Genomic DNA, 16,405 nt, shown 5'->3' with positions numbered 1-16,405 from the left:
TATTTTCTGCTTTATTTTGTTAAAATGGGCTTCTCTTTTTTTGCAAAACCTTTTTTAGCCCAATGATAGAAGGTATGAGAGCTCTAAATTTAATTTTTAGTATAATTAAAATGTAATTTTAATACTTTTATATGAATTTGATTCGTCGAACGATAGCGTTGAAAAAATCAATTTATTTTTATTTTTTTTATAATAAATTTGCATTTCATATCATCCGATGACGATGGCCTAAATTTAATATGTTCACCTTCTTTTCTTTCAGTAATATATTTTTATTTAGGTTTTTTAAGGTGGGTTTTAAAATTTATTTTGAGATGTTTTATTTACCTTCGTTAAAACCCAATTTTCACTTAACGGCTTAGTACTGAGTCTTTGATATCTATTTCACTTTCTATCTGTGCTACTCTTTCTTTTTTTTATTTTCTTTCTTTATGTTTTTTTTTTTTTTTTTTCTAAGCAGACATTCTGAAGTCTATATGTTATATGTTGAACTTGAAATACTCTCGTTTACTTTTTTTTACATATTTGATTTATATTAATATTCCATATGTTACAATTTTATGAAAACTAATTTAATAAAATGTAATCGAAAAAAGAATTAACAAAATTTAAAAACTTTTATTTATTATGGTAAGTTTTATCAGTATTTGCATGATACAGAGAAAAATCAAGCTGTTATAAATTATGAAATGTGGTATTAGTCTTATTAAAACAAACATTGATTAGATAACAGATACTTGGTATTATGTATTTAGGGAAGTCACTGATAAAAATGTTAGTAGCTTAAAAAATGGGTGTAAGATTTATACTAAAAATGAAATAAAAAATAATTTGTTTATTTTACTTCATTAGGTTTCATACAATTTTAAGTCCAGTCTTTCTCAGTTTGTGTTTGATAAAAATCAGTTTGTATTTATATATATGTTTACTTGTAGTATGTTTAGTAGATAATTTATTTAATATTACATTAAACATTTTTCATTAAGTAAATTTAATAAAATAATTGTAGCGTTATTTGCATCTCAGGTTTTTATGAATAAATAACTAAGTTGAATGAGCTCAATTTGAGTCATAGGCCAATTGTGTGCGATGAGTACAAATTTGCTCTCATTTAGGTGTAGGCAAGGAATTTTTTGCCATCACAATTTCTTTCTTTAGTGAGAGCCCTGGTATAAAAAAAGAGGGAACAGGTCTTTGGAAAAAATAGCTTTGTGAGTTACGGTTCTACTATACAGTTCGTTAGAACTGTGTTGGCTTATAAAAATTTCTACACAAGTTCATATGTGTTTCTCTAGAGGAGTAATTAAAGAAGTCATTGAAAAATATCCAGCTTTTCAGCCTGTAGTTAATTCTGATAGTATTAGTTACCAATTTTGGGAATGCATGTTGGGATGACTTGCCCTTAATTAATATCCCTTGTTAACACTTTAGAAATATTGTTTGTAATGCTTTTGTCATATCCATATTTTACATCATCATGACATTGAAGTGAGTGATGAAATATGGAAGTTAATACAATAAAATGTTTTTTAAGATTATTTGTAAAAAATTGAGAAAAAAAACAGTATTAACTATAAAATGAGCTTTTAGTAATATTAATATTATTATTGATATTAATAATAACTTCATCATATATGTTCTTACTGAAAATATATCACAAGTGCATGTCGTATACAATTATATAGAAATCTATTTATTTTGAAGTAATAGAAACTATAAGCAAATTTCTCTTATTATTTTTTTTAAACTCAAAAACATTTTTTCTATTGTTTGGTACAGAATATTTTCATCAAGCTGTCCAACTATTCCATTGTGTAGAAATTATCTAACTATACTGCACATACTGATAATTACAATTTTCTGTAGCTCTAAATACATTCACGGGTCGAGTTGCAATTTTTGATGTTGCTAGTAATTTTTTCTCCGAAAAACTACGTAGTCGAGATAATGATCGACAATATGTGAACACGCTGTTGTCGCCACATTTCCTTAATTTCCTGAGATATAATTGTATATTTTATATTTTCATTCCGTAATTTTTATCCGATTAGTTTCTGTTCGGTTTCAATCGAGGTTTTAACCGACAACGTTTCTTTCGTTGCTTTTTCTATTAGTGTGATGTCCGGTTTATTGTGCGCGATAGTTCTAGCAGTCATTATTTTTTTTGTTCCAGTGCAGCTTTACTCTTTCGTTTTCGATCCGGCTCATATTTCGAGTAATAGGTTTTTAAGTAAGATAGTCCGTACTTCGGGCTATTTCTTGATGTACGATCTCAGCGACGAAATGGTGGCGGGTGGTGTATTCTACGGCTGCGAGCTGCGTGCATCCAGCCGTGATGCGATCGATGGTCTCCTTTCTATCGCTGCAACGTCAGCAGGTTTGGGCTTTATCCTTAAGGATGTGCTTGGCGTAATTTCTGGTTTTAACGGATGTTGAACTTGAAGCCTTCTATTTATAACTGTCCGGCGTCTATTTTATGAATGCGCAAAACTTCGATGAACCGCGTGTGCGACACGCTATCGAAAGCTTTTGTGTAATATATGTACGCCATATGCAAATTTTGCTGTTTGGTTCGGGTGTAGTTTGTTATGGTGGAGTCTATAACTAGTTACTCCTTGGAGCCTTGGCTTCCTGCCCGGCTATTTTTTTCTGTGATGACTGCCGTGAGGATTTTATAAAGGGTGGGAACGCTTTGAGGAAATACCTTCAGTAGGGGTTTGCGGGGTTGATTCAGAATTTTTAATGATGCTTCGGCCAGCATCGACTGCGTACTCTTCAAGGTTTTAATCCAGTTGGATTTCATCCAGCCCTGGAGCTTTCCAGTTCATGGTTTTCTTAGTTGCTTTATCGAAATCGTTTGTGGTTACTCTTACCGGCCGCATGCCTTCGATATTGCGATTTGTATCTCTTTCGTTCCTGATCAACACGGTCTCATCATGCTCCTCGCCATTCGACCATATTTCTCTCCAGTACGTTTACATGTCTTCTTTGGTGAGTGAGTTTTCGATGGTTTTATCAGACCCCTCTATACTCCAGTAGAAAGCTTTCTGCCTATTACGAAATAGGTTGTTATCAAACTCTCTCTTCATATTTTTGTTGTACCTCCCCAGTCTTTTGCAGTATGCCCTTAGTTGTTATTTGTGCTTATCTTGGGCATCTAAGATTCTTATTTTGGTATTCTTCATTCGATTGATTACTGCGTTTTCTAGCCTCATTACTTTAATCGTTGGATTTTCTCGTTTCATCTGCGTCAGCCTGCCTGTGTCCCTTCTGAGGCTGTCAATCTTTTTTTTTCAGACTCTTCTGCCAGCCTTGATTTTGGTCGTTTTTTCGTGATGGTTAATTTTCAACCCAGTGACTGCTCCGTAATTAATGAATAGCTGAATATTTTCTAAGCTGACTATTTTCTATCTATTTGATCGATGTAGATATTGGTCTTCTTTGTATTTTAATTTTCCTTTATCTTGGGCAAAGCTGGGGGTTGAGTTCTTCAAATCTCGCTGTAGTCTCTTTGAATACTTTTTAACGTTTGTTTTTTATAGTCTTCGGGGTCCCCCTTTTGGTAGCGGCATCGGATTACGTCTGGCGCGTAGCTTTCAGTGGTAGCGTCATCCTGGTTCCTTGTTACTTGATCCAGGGATCAGCGCCCGCTTGCTCTTCTTCATGCCCAGCTTATGCATGCACTTGTTCGTTTTCCCTTCGTTCCGCTTCCATTTCTGTGAGTATGTCTTCCTTTATCTGTCTAAATTCTAATTTGGTGAGTCTTCTGTTGTTAATAATCGCCATTCTTTTGTCGCTGAGTCTTTATTCTGTTACCTTTACATATTCTGGTGCCATTGCTATAAACAGTTCATGCAAAATCGTTCTATACCTGATGGTTATTTGTTCCAAATTCGTGGCCCTGTAATAATATCGCATGACATTAGTATTTAAGTCCTTGTTGTATGTCATGCGTTGTCTAGGTAAGCTCGCTTTAGTGGGTTCGGGCTACCCTGCCGCCAGAACTCGTTCAGCGGGTTGTTCCGGTGGGTCTATTGCTATTTCATCTGTGGGTGGCCAGCCTGTCCTGTCCCGCGCTCCCACCGGCATGCGTTGCACTTGTCAATGGCTTTCCTCCTGCTTATAGGAAACAGTTGATCCTTCGAAAGGGGGTTTAGTCCTCACCGAGGTGGGGGTTGACTCTGGTGGGGCGTCACTCCTCAAGAGCACAAGGCTTCCCTGCGTGAAAGTGGTGAAAGTTCGGGCAGCGATGTGGACATTGTGAAGAGGCCGAGGTATTTTGGATGCGGTTTCGAGCCGGGCCAGTACCGGAGCGGAACGGTAATCACAATGCACCGGATTTAAATTTCGTTCAGTTGCCCATCTCCCGCCTGCTGAAGAGGTTGCAGAGCCTCGCGATGGAGGCAGCAGCTGGAATGGGACACCACGACTAAGGGAAGATTCTTGTATAAGTTTATACATGATCTGGGAGGATGGTATGCCTCGAGCTCGTTTTTAAGGGCTACGGATGCTTGGGTGCTCACCAACCATGTTAATATAAGCAAATATATATTTCGGTTCCACCTGGCAGCTGATGAGCTGTGGGAGGTCCAGTCGGATGAACACATGATGTTCGACTGCCCAGCTCTTGGGGGGGGGGGGGGGGGCAGAACTCAGACCACCCTGAAACTTCACAAGTGGCGATTCAATGTGGCATGAGTTACATTGTCGGACCGTGTGGGAGTTCCTCGATGGCGTTGCTTTATTCAACCGGCATCAGTAGTTTAAGGGATATAAGACTCCTACCCCTTGCTGTAGGAACCTACCCTCGAGAAATGGCTGGCCATCGGTCAAATATAGCTCCAAGCACTATAATATGGTGGAAAGGTACTTGCTGGCATTCAGCGATCTAGGCGTGGCTGCCCTTGACGAAGTAAATTTTAATTTATTGACAAGTCATATATTTTAGTATGTTGGCGGGGTGCACCTACCCATTTTAGTAGTATATGACAAGTGCGGTGGAACACGCAAGCGAGTGGTATAAGGCACCACGCTTATTCCTCTCGCTTAGTTAGGTAAGCTCTAGCAGCTAATTAAGATATTGGTCGCTAAACCATTTTGAGACACAGTAGCCGTTTGCGGCACAGACATTCGGTCTTAAGCTTTAGGGCGACCGAATGGGGTGGTAGTGGGAGAAATACCAAACATTCTTACAAATGCGATCGTCAAGTTAGATGCCTATCAGATATTACACCCAGAAACCCGACTATCTTTGTATTTGATCGTATTACCGTTAAGAAATAATTTTTCGTCCGTGTGAAGTAAACGCTTTCTGTTAAAATCTACTTGCATGTTTTCAAGGAAGGAAATTGATATCCATTAATTTAATCTTCATATACCAAGCGATATATAACTTTTAGCAACTTCTATTTACCGGGGTGGTGCGATCACGCGCATAAAATATTGTTAGATTATCCACATATAGACTGTTACCGAAGTCATAAGGTAAGACGGAGATTAGCTTATTAACTGCGTCAGTGAATAGGATACTGCTAAGCGGGAACCCCTGCGGAACGCCATTTTCAAGAGTTTTGCTAGTAGTTGTGCTATTTGAAATACGTACTCAGAAAGTACATATTTACATATACTCGTAATTATCGAATAGAATCTTCATCTCCATGCTAAAATGCAAAGATGTTGTCTTTGAATGAAAATATGAGATTCTGTAGTATTGACGAGCACTTAAAAAAAACATAGTACGCATGTTTCTTTTCTTTGAGAGGATTGTTAGTTCGGGGCATATACCGAAACCGACGGACAGGATAGGTTTCCAATGACCTGGGAATGTATTCACATGCCGTCCCAAAAATCGCTGATGTGTTAAATCATAATTATTTACTTTTGTCGGAGGAGATAGGATATCTCGAGTGAAACTCTGCCGGCCGGTCTGATTGTAACCCTATCTCCTCATGCACATTCGTTGAGATAAGGGCCGGGAGACAGTCTCTTCTATATAGATCATCGACGATGAACTAGCAGAGTCGAGGAGTTAACTTGCAGCTTCAGAAGGTCAAATCTGTACAAGCTTTAGAAATAGCGAGGAAGAAACTTCAGTTATTGTAACCGAAAGATGGTCTGTATTCCGATTAGCATTGAAACGGTAGAGTTACAAACAATGATCTCGATCGGATTATATATGCGAACAGCGACTACCCTATAAGGGGTTTGAAGTTTGACGGGTCGGGTACCACGTCTTTCAGCCGCTAAGATCGCTACAACTTCTCTCGATCTTTTGTTAGGAAGTCGATAGTTTCAAAAATCAACAAAGCATTTGAATGTGGGAGCTTTTTCTCTGCAAAGGTATGTTTGTTGTAATAAAAGATAGCTGCAGGCAATAAAACCTCTAGATCAAGAATGTTATGAGGCTCTACTCGCATAGGAAACTCGCCTGTGCTTTCAAGAGTATTTCTTTTACGGAACTTCCAATACAAATAATAGCCTCATGAGCGATTAGAAACGAACTCGTTTTTGAAAAATTATATTTTTCATAATAACAAGATACTTAGGTATAGTTGAATCGGTACTGAAAAAGTCCGCGTTGACTTTTTAGCGCATTACGAATTTATATTGACTTTTTCCGCTTTATTACCGACATATCAGACGATTGTAAACGCGAAAGAGCGTTTACATATAAGCCCTTAGTCGCGTTAATTTTTTCGACAGCGGCCATAGATTTTTATCCCTTCTTTAGTAGGTGCCAGGGTATACTTCTACCCCGGGACTGCTAACCCTGGAGCACCTCCAGTACTAGTCTACACCAGACTAGTACTCTGGTGGAATCGGCTTGTCATGATAGTGAGTGGATATATCGACTGCACGTCCCCTACGAAGCTTTTACGTTTTAGGGCTTTCGTGTTCGGATGCACGAGCGATTTGCTACTACACGCTTGCCGTTACACAGGGGATGGGAGCAACAGAAAGGCATTTGATATACATCTGCAATAATATCAGCCGATCGCCGCTTCATTGCCACCACAAGAGGCCGATTATTTATTCTATATACAAAATCAAATGTAAAAAGTAAAAGCAGGTAAAGCCAAAAAACCAGTCTGATAATTCACCAAAAGATATCAGATAGGTTACAATCATTCAGAGATCGAGACACATTTCAGGAAAATTCGGAATCATATCAGCTACGTAATAGAATCGTAAATAAGTACTGCTGTAGACGATGTACTCATGTAGACGATGTGTTCCCGATCCAGGGGTGATCTTCTGTTAGGGCAGTACATTATTATCCTTTTAACCCACCGGGTTGGTCTAGTGGTGAACGCGTCTTCCCAAATCAGCTGATTTGGAAGTCGAGAGTTCCAGCGTTCAAGTCCTAGTAAAGCCAGCTATTTTTACACGGACTTGAATACTAGATCGTGGATACCGGTGTTCTTTGGTGGTTGGGTTTCAATTAACCACACATGTCAGGTATGGTCGAACTGAGAATGTACAAGACTACACTTCATTCACACTCATACATATCATCCTCTGAAGTATTATCTAAAACGGTAGTTACCGGAGGCTAAACAGGAAAAAAGAAAGAAAGAAAAAGTACATTATTATCCATGGTTCTAGCCGACTTTTACCGTTTTGGAAGTAAAACAGTATGAAGTAAGGTGTGAAACCGAAGGATTAATGCTTTATATATTATATCTATTTATATTTAAATTGAAGTGTTTTCTTTTTTTAATTCCTAATGTTAAGAAATAGTTACGTTCACATTTCAGTCGTTTCGACTTTCCTTATCAAAAATGAGTTGTCTTTTTATAAAACCGTTTATTAAGAATATGTTATGGAATTATTGAGTATAATTTGAACGAATGAATGATTCATTTAATTTATAATTTTTTTTTTACTATTTTCAGGACCTTAATATGCGGAGATAAAGAAGCAGGATTCTCAATATTTTGGGCAGATGATGGACTTGATACAGGGCCTATACTTCTTCAAGAATCGTGTAGTATTGAAGAAAATGATACTGTTGATACGCTATACAGCAGATTTCTTTATCCCAAAGGAATAGTGGCTATGGTCGGTAGTCGTTATCTCTTATTATTCTGTACTGGAAACATTATAATTGATAAAAATTAATTAATAATAACTGACCTCTAAAGTTATTATTAAATAAAATTAATTATAGTTAATTAATGTTACTACCAAACTGCTTACCTTGTCGATGGAGTATAGTATCTTGGCTTTTCATCCTGAAGGTCCTGGGTTTGTATCCCAGTAAGGCACGGCATATTTCATACACTACAAAATTACCATTTTGTATTTCCTTGTGCAAACTTAAAGCTTATGTGATGCATTAATCTTTTACAAAAAAAAAAAAATAAAAACTCACATTTATTGGTATTTTCTAAACTACATGGTAAATTTACAATCATCAACAGGTCTAACATGATTCATTTATCTGATAGATGATCTGCACGAGTATCATTGTCATCTAACCACCGATGATCATGAGCTAGTCGAGTGATCATTAATAGGCCAAGCTCACTTTCTTTAGAATGGAATGATGATTATCTTAGTATACTTCCTTCATTTATAGCTTCTGTAGTCATTAGAGTGTAACGTATTACTCATTTACTTTGTCTTGGATTTCCTCATGTGTATCTTGTAAATCTATGAATATTTCTGTCATTTCTTTGACAAATTTCAGTAAGACCTCTACCGATCTGTGGAATTTAAACCGACAGCTCTTGGTTTGTAGTACAGTTCCCGCTAATTTTATTTTTGTTAATCGTAATATTTATGTTAGTTTTTGCTACATTACTAACCGTTGAAGAATTTCAGCTAAACAACATATCAGTTTTGTCATTAATAAACATGAAATGAACCGCGTACGACTATTCATTTTTGAAATGTCAATTGAGAGTATTGTGGCGATGGCTGATGTTGTGGCAGAGGGTATCTGGCGATAGTTTGTAATGAACTTATGACTCATAAAAAAATAAACAGAATTACTGGACAGATAAATGCAGCGAAAAGGTAATTCTTTGTCATTTATATCAGGTTACAGCAGTTTAAAACTAACTAGGCATGTTGCAGACCACAATTAGTTGTCCTTGAAGCGTTTCCATAGTGACTACACATTTTCGGCGGTGGGGGTATGCATTCATTCAGTTGCTTCTTCGCTTAGTAGTGTATTTGTTACCGTTTCTGTATAAGTGTGTGTGTCTGTGTGAGTGTTTATATTAGTTTTTTGAAAACATCATGTTGTATTTTGTTTACTAAAATTATCAGCATCGTTACAATTTTTTTGGTATTTACGTTTTCAGTTGTTAACGGATACTGTTTCTTTAGATTACAATAAGTTTAACGTAGGATAGTATTATAATTCCACTTTATCACGGAAGGTGAAAGTAGTCCAGTATATACGAAAAATATTGGGAGGCGTAAACTTATCAGTAGCCAGACGAGGCAGTAGACCGACCCCACCGGGTTGGTCTAGTGGTGAACTCGTCATCGCAAATCAGCTGATTTCAAAGTTGGTAGTTCTAAAGTTTAAATTTTCATAAAGGCAGTTACTTTTATACGGATTAGAATATTAGATCGTGGATACCGGTGTTCTTTGGTGGTTGGGTTTCAATTAACCACATATCTCAGGAATGGTCGACCTGAGACTATACAAGAGTACACTTCATTTTACATTCATACATATCCTCTGAAGTATTACTTTATGGTGGTTCCGGAGGCTAAACAGAAAAAAGAAAGAAAGACAAGTGAAATAGTGTTTAATGTTTTTAACTTTATGACAAAGTAGCCGCAAGGTGAACTGATCCTTCTTAAACGAGTTCAGAAAATTGTCACCCAAGCTACAAAAGTTACTTTCTGCAATATAGAAAAAATTTTAAACAAAGCAGAAACTAATCCCTCTAAAGGCTTTAGCACTGTTAAAAAAATAATCATAACACTAAAAAAACTGAAACGTCCATGGATAAACTTTGATAAAAGTGTCATTCGTGAAGTGATTTATAATTTATGCATCGTTAAAGATGAACGTGTTATCTTCGATCCTTACTACTGGTTTTAATAAAGAAAATCAATTTTCAAGGAAGCCTTTGGTCGTTATTACACATTATCAAAGATGTACGGTTCAAATGGAAAAAAAACTATAGATAATAGAAAAACTTTTGTAGAAAAATTAGAAATTCGGGAATGAGGTCACATTACTAAAAAACTATTAAAGAGTGTACCGTAACCAAAACAGATCTTTAATTTACAGACAAATCCTATACACATGCCAGTCATACCAAACTGATATTGTGGAGTGATGGCTCTGACTGCAATCTTGCTGCTCTGATTTGTAGACACAAGCTTGCTTGCATTGTTCATGCCAGTTCGGAAAATGGTTTTGTCTAGAACATTCTTCTTATATTTAAATCTCGTACCAAAACAGGAGATTATCATGATGATATAAATTCTGTTTATTACAAATGATGAGTAAAACAGCAATTAATTCCTAATATTCCCTCTAACTCGGTTTTCGTTGTAGATAATGCTTCATACTACATACTATAATGTGCATTTGAACTGCGCTCCAAATTCGAACATGCAAAAAGCAGACAATCAACTGGTTTATACAAAATAATGTGTCATTTACAAGTACATTGTTGAAACCAGAACTGTACAGTTTAATAAAAATGTATAAACTACATGTTACATTATTTAAGATTGAACTGGCTGGTTGTAGATGAGAAAGTTCAGTGTTTTGAGATCGCCTCCTTATTCACTGGAATTAGATCCAATTGGAAAGATTTGGGCGATTTTAAAAGAGTATTTCATGAAAAAAATTCTAATTTTAAATTGGATGATGCTACTGCATTAATTGAACGAGAAAATTCAATTACGAATGCGGAATGGAAATCAAGGTGCGACCATATCAAGAAAATAGAAATATCGTATTTGTCTCTGGAACTTTTAATTGAAAATGTAATTATTAACATAAATGGCAATAGCGATGTTAGTGATTAAAGTTATGATTGTGATCTACATATTAGCGGTGACGACTCAAGCCATGGTAAGTTATCAGGAATTGAAACATGATTTTATTTGGTAATTAGCAGTTAAATTTGATCAATGTTTGCACTAGTATAGTACTTCCCGTGCCACTTCTCTCCTTTATACTTTCTTTCTTTCTGCGTCAATTACTTCCCCTTAAAACTTATTTTGCAACAAGCCCTATTAGAGTATAATTAAAAAACCTTTGTGATTGATTTAGAATAACAACTCAATTAAAAAGAAAATATACATCATAAAAGCAGTTGTTGAACTTATAAATTAGAATAACAAATTTATATGCTTTACATAAGTAAGAAGAAAAGAGTTAGATAGTATATTTACCATTAATAAGGAGGACATGAAACTAAACATCTTTTTCATAAACTGGGAGATGGTTACTGACATTAAGCGTAAGCATTATATATTGTAAAACTATAAAGAAAAAAAATCAAAGAACAAAGGACTCATATTAAATATTATCGATAAAATCTAGTGAAAATAGGGACGCTGCAGTTCCACAGTGCCTATAAGCGAGCCACCACTGTTCAGAAGAGAGTAAAAATTATAGATGATTTAAAAGGAAATCTGAGCTATCAGGATCGTAAAAATTTAGTCGGAAAGAGAAGAGAATGGAGATGGATATTTGCCTTGGGACAAATAACCTGATGATGAAAGATCTATTTCTAAAGGAAAATCATTTTATTATTGTTGACATTTTAAATTATAATTTATATGTCATCTTTGTTTTGCTTTTTTAAGATTTGTTGTTTTTTGTAATTAAAAAATCTTTTGTTATACTTTTTTCATCATATTTTGAGTCTGTACCTTATTTAATTTTCACTATTTATTATTAAATGCTGTATTAATATTTTCTTTGTGGAATAGATACACTTTGTGTCTGTATACATTTTTTTTAACTGTCAGATATAGCATTTGAACCAGAAATTTGCAGTGATTTATTCTACATAATTTCTGCAGTTACTGCAAATTCAAAACTGTATTTACTATAAGTTTTATTCTTTTAATTATGGATACTGTGTTTTTCTCCATCAGAATGTAAAATAGTTATAATGTGTTACATTAAATTTTCTTTTGATTTCTCCTTTTTTTTACTTTCATCACTGTCAATGTAAGTTTAGCAGCACGGTGAGCAAGAAGTCCGCACAGACATTATTTAATTTATTATGCGGGGCATTAAATCCTGCAATCAGATGTCACAAAAAAATATGTTTCTTATTTTTTGTAGATAATAAATCTTATTTTGTTTTTATTTTAGGCTAAAGCAGTTGATATGGTAGCTGATGGAACTGCTCCAAAAATACCCCAAACAGAAGAAGGTGCAAGTTTTGAGCCATCTTTAAAGAAGTTAGCACTTAGAAAAGTAAGTTTATGAAGTGTAACTGAAAAGTTGTAAGGCAGGTGCCACCACCTGAGCGGTGGTGGTTCACACCCATGGGCAAACCTATCCCCTATTGAGCATAGGGGATAGGTTTGCCCATGGGTGTGAAAGGGGAAGCTTGTTTTGTCCTTGAAACATTCTGAAAAGATCACTATGATAACTTTGTTCAGTAGAGAGTGGCATCCTGGTGAGTAAAGATGTGTTTGTGGTTCTCGGCGGATTATTTATTTCCCAAAATTGATGAAAAAATGGAAAAAGTTTGTTTCAGATTTTGTTTGAAAACTGGGAAATCAGCTTCGGAAACTTATGAACTCTTAAAAACGGCTTTTGAGGATAAATGTCTGAGCCGATGAAATGTTTTTATCTACTTCAGCAGATTCAAAGATTACCATGAATCAGTTCGATTTGTTAAATAGGGTAATTCAGGTGACCATTGATGGTTATGACCGAGAAACAAAAGGCGTAATTATTGCAGAGGAAAGGTCCAAGTTTGCCTTAACCAAAAAATCTGACAAAGTTGGTCGAATATGTAAAACAAATTGTTAGGGATGTAGGATGTAGAGGGTATACTGAAATGAAACGACTAGCACTAGATAGGGAATCTTGGAGAGCTGCATCAAACCAGTCAAATGACTGAAGACAAAAAAAAAAGTTGGTCGAATGTGAAGACAGTGTTGGTGGTTTTCTTTGTTTCTATGGGTATTGTACACCATGAATTTGCCCTTAGGGGGCAAGCAGTCAACCACGAATACTATAAAAGTGTCCTTCAGCGTTTGTGCAAAAATGTGCAGAAGAAAAGGCCTGCGCAGGTGATACAAGAATGGGGTCCTCCATCACAACAACCCACCAGCTCATCATGTGTTCTTGATTGTGAAATTTATTGCTAAATTCCAAATTCCTGTGCTTTCATAACCCTCATATTGCCCTGATTTAGCCCCTGCCAACTTCTATCTCTTTCCTAAGTTGAAATTTTTGCTGAAAGTGAACTGATTTGACTCAGTTGAATGCATCCAGACAAATACAGAGAGGGTTCTTAACACCCCAGACAGAATACTTCCAGGAGTGCTTCTAAAAGTGACTGTTGTTGTCAATGTGTTCAATCAGAAGGGGCCTATTTTGAAGGAAATGATCACAATAGCCTGTAAGTACTGCAAATTTGTAACTACAAACCAGTCTTAAAACTTTTCAATCACACCTCATCCTTTGTTTATTTCTTCATTATATGATATTTTATACTGGTACTTGTGAGTTATTATACCTTGTGACAATTTCATTGTTATTGTAGGTATAATACTGATGCATTATGTTGCATCGATATAAAATTTTACATCGTAAAACTGAACTAAATCCACAGGTCCTAATTCTTGAAAGAGAGATAGAGAAATATATGTTGGCTCTTTTGTTTAGTTCTAACATTATCAAAATATTGTAATGATGTCTCTATTGATTATATTTCATATCCAGGTTAATTGGGACCAGCCTGCATTAAAAATTCATAATTTTATCCGTGGTTTAGATAGTTCTCCTGGTTCATGGACCAAATTGAATGGTGAAGAAATTAAATTATATGGCAGCAAAATATGGAATTCTGATATACCTCATGGAGAAAAAGTACTTGTGGAAGATTGTTCTGGTCCTGCTATTATTCATAATAGTGGAATATTATTTCCTGCTGATGATGGTAAATTCGTAAGTATAACAAATACTTCATGTATTTTTAGATGCACTATTTGTACACTTTATACTGTTATTTTTAAAATAATATTTATTTTTATATATAATAGTATTATTTATAATATTGTTGTTCAGCAGTAATATTATAAATACAGGTTGTTAAACTTAAAAAAGGCCTTCTCACTCAGTAGTTTATACTAAATGCATATATTGGTGTGAGATTGGTAAAATAATGAAGATGTTAGTACAACTGGAACTGGAGTGAGGAGGACTTCACATTTGAATATTGCCAGTCGGTGTCAGGCATTGGATTTTGAACAAGGTGTGTAATTGTGTGTTGTTTGTTAAAATGTGGTTAACTGTTGTGTGTCAACTGAACATGTATTCGTAATGCAAACTTATTTACAGATGAGATTTCATGTTGTGGTTGGCAAAAGTTCAAGGAGAAATTTGAAAAAGAAGTACCAGTAAAAACTGTTATTCAGAAGTTAGTTACTAAATTTTGTGAAATAGGTTCAGTACTAGACCAGAAACATGCCCAACACAGGTCAGTTTTAATGACGCAGGTCATACAGGATGTTAAAGCAGCAGTTACAAGATCTCATAAATCTTTACAGAGACTAAGCCACAAAAATAACATTTCATTAGGTTCAGCCCAAATTGCAGTGGGGAGAATGCTGAAATGTGATCTGTATCAAATGCAGGTTTTTCATGCTGATTTTACTAAAAGGGTTCACTACTGTCAATGGCTCAAGAACATCATTAGAGGCAGCATTGGCATTTAAATCAAATGTTTTACACAGATGAAGTGTAGTTTCACTTTGGTGGGTTTTTAATAGTCAGAACTACCAGACTTATGGTATTGAAAACCCGCACATTTTCTTTCAATCTCTCCTACACCCACAAAAAAAAAATAGGGGTATGGTGTGCGGTTTTAAGGCAAAGAATAATAGGATCCTTTTTTTGAGAAAACTATGGATGCTACCATTTACTAAAAATTACCCAACAGTTTATAGCCTTACTGCAAGAGGATGAGTATGACTGCTGGTTACAACAGGATAGCACCACTTACTATACAGCTTGCACTACTATGGAGATACCAAATACTACAGGATTTTTTCATTGGAAGAATAACTTCTAAAGGATTGTGGCCACCAAGGTCCTTTGATCTGACTACTCCAGACCTCTTTCTGTTGGGTTACTTAAAAGAAATTGTTTATAGGAGCAATCCATGCACCCTGCAGAAATTGAAAACAAACATTACTGATGCCATTCAGGAAATAGACAGAGTATAGCTAACAAAAGTAGCCAAGAACATGGTCAAATGCTTTGACAAGTGCATGGAAATGGATGGACATAATTTTCAACACCTGTAAATTATTATGTAAGTGTTTACCAGTAAACTATTATTTATAGACTAAACTAAGTTATAGGGGTCTCTTTTAAGTTGAATACTCTGTATATAATATGAGTTGGTATTTTTATTTTTAAATAGCCACCAACATGTATATATGTAAATCAAGCCTACTCACCTTTAGTCGGTAACAGTTTCACATCATCCCTACTTCTTCATCTAATGTTATCAGATAATTCACATATAATTTTTAAAAAACCATTTTTTCCATTGTCAAATTTAATAATAATAATAACCACCTACATCCTGTAATTCAAGTATTTACTTGGTGAGCACCTCAACCTGTATCAGGCTTTGGTACAGGCACCAAATATGAAACAGATCCTTAGAAACAAACAGTTTCCCATAGAAACAGATCCTTAGCTGGAGCTACCCTCACTGAATTGCACAAATATCAAGAACACAGTAAATGTAAAGATTCTCACACTCTTAACACGGAGAAAATGGGCCTAACTAAAAGTCATATAAATTTTTTATGGGGAGAAAGTTATCCCAAGTAAATGAAAAATGGTGTGCAGTGAGAAAGGGATAATTACCTATTAAAAATCTTTTAAAACAATCCCATCCAAAAGAGTTCTTCAAGACCTCCTTCAGATAGAAGGCATCTATTCTACTAATAATATTTCAGGAGATCAGGAGAGCTTTACCCAGGATGGGGACAAAATATTTACGATTTTGCTCTCACCACATCAGTAGATTTTAACATCTGATTGAACTTTACGGGTTCATTTTTTGTTTTAACTCACTTGGGAAGCTACCATTAACCTGATTGGACCTTTGGTTTGATATCATAGCTGTACACCTGTAATTCATAATTTATATATTTTGGAGTGTTGTTAAGTCATAAGGACTTTATTTATCTCTTCCCCAGAGATTTCTTAAAA

The 16,405-nt window shown here is 35.4% G+C and overlaps 1 protein-coding gene across 1 annotated transcript in view; it reads left to right on the top strand.

Annotated features, from left to right (window-relative positions):
- LOC142323179 (cytosolic 10-formyltetrahydrofolate dehydrogenase) overlaps positions 1-16,405 on the top strand; it is a 106,733-nt gene that overhangs the window by 43,910 nt on the left and 46,418 nt on the right. The window contains exons 4-6 of the mRNA XM_075362484.1: positions 7,896-8,061; positions 12,311-12,415; positions 13,898-14,122. Of these exons, the coding sequence (XP_075218599.1) occupies positions 7,896-8,061; positions 12,311-12,415; positions 13,898-14,122 (496 nt within the window). The remainder of the gene's footprint in view (positions 1-7,895; positions 8,062-12,310; positions 12,416-13,897; positions 14,123-16,405) is intronic.

Source organism: Lycorma delicatula, chromosome 4, assembly GCF_047948215.1.
Source record: "Lycorma delicatula isolate Av1 chromosome 4, ASM4794821v1, whole genome shotgun sequence".
In the NCBI taxonomy this organism is placed as follows: domain Eukaryota; kingdom Metazoa; phylum Arthropoda; class Insecta; order Hemiptera; family Fulgoridae; genus Lycorma; species Lycorma delicatula.
This window is presented reverse-complemented; position numbering and strand designations above follow the sequence as displayed.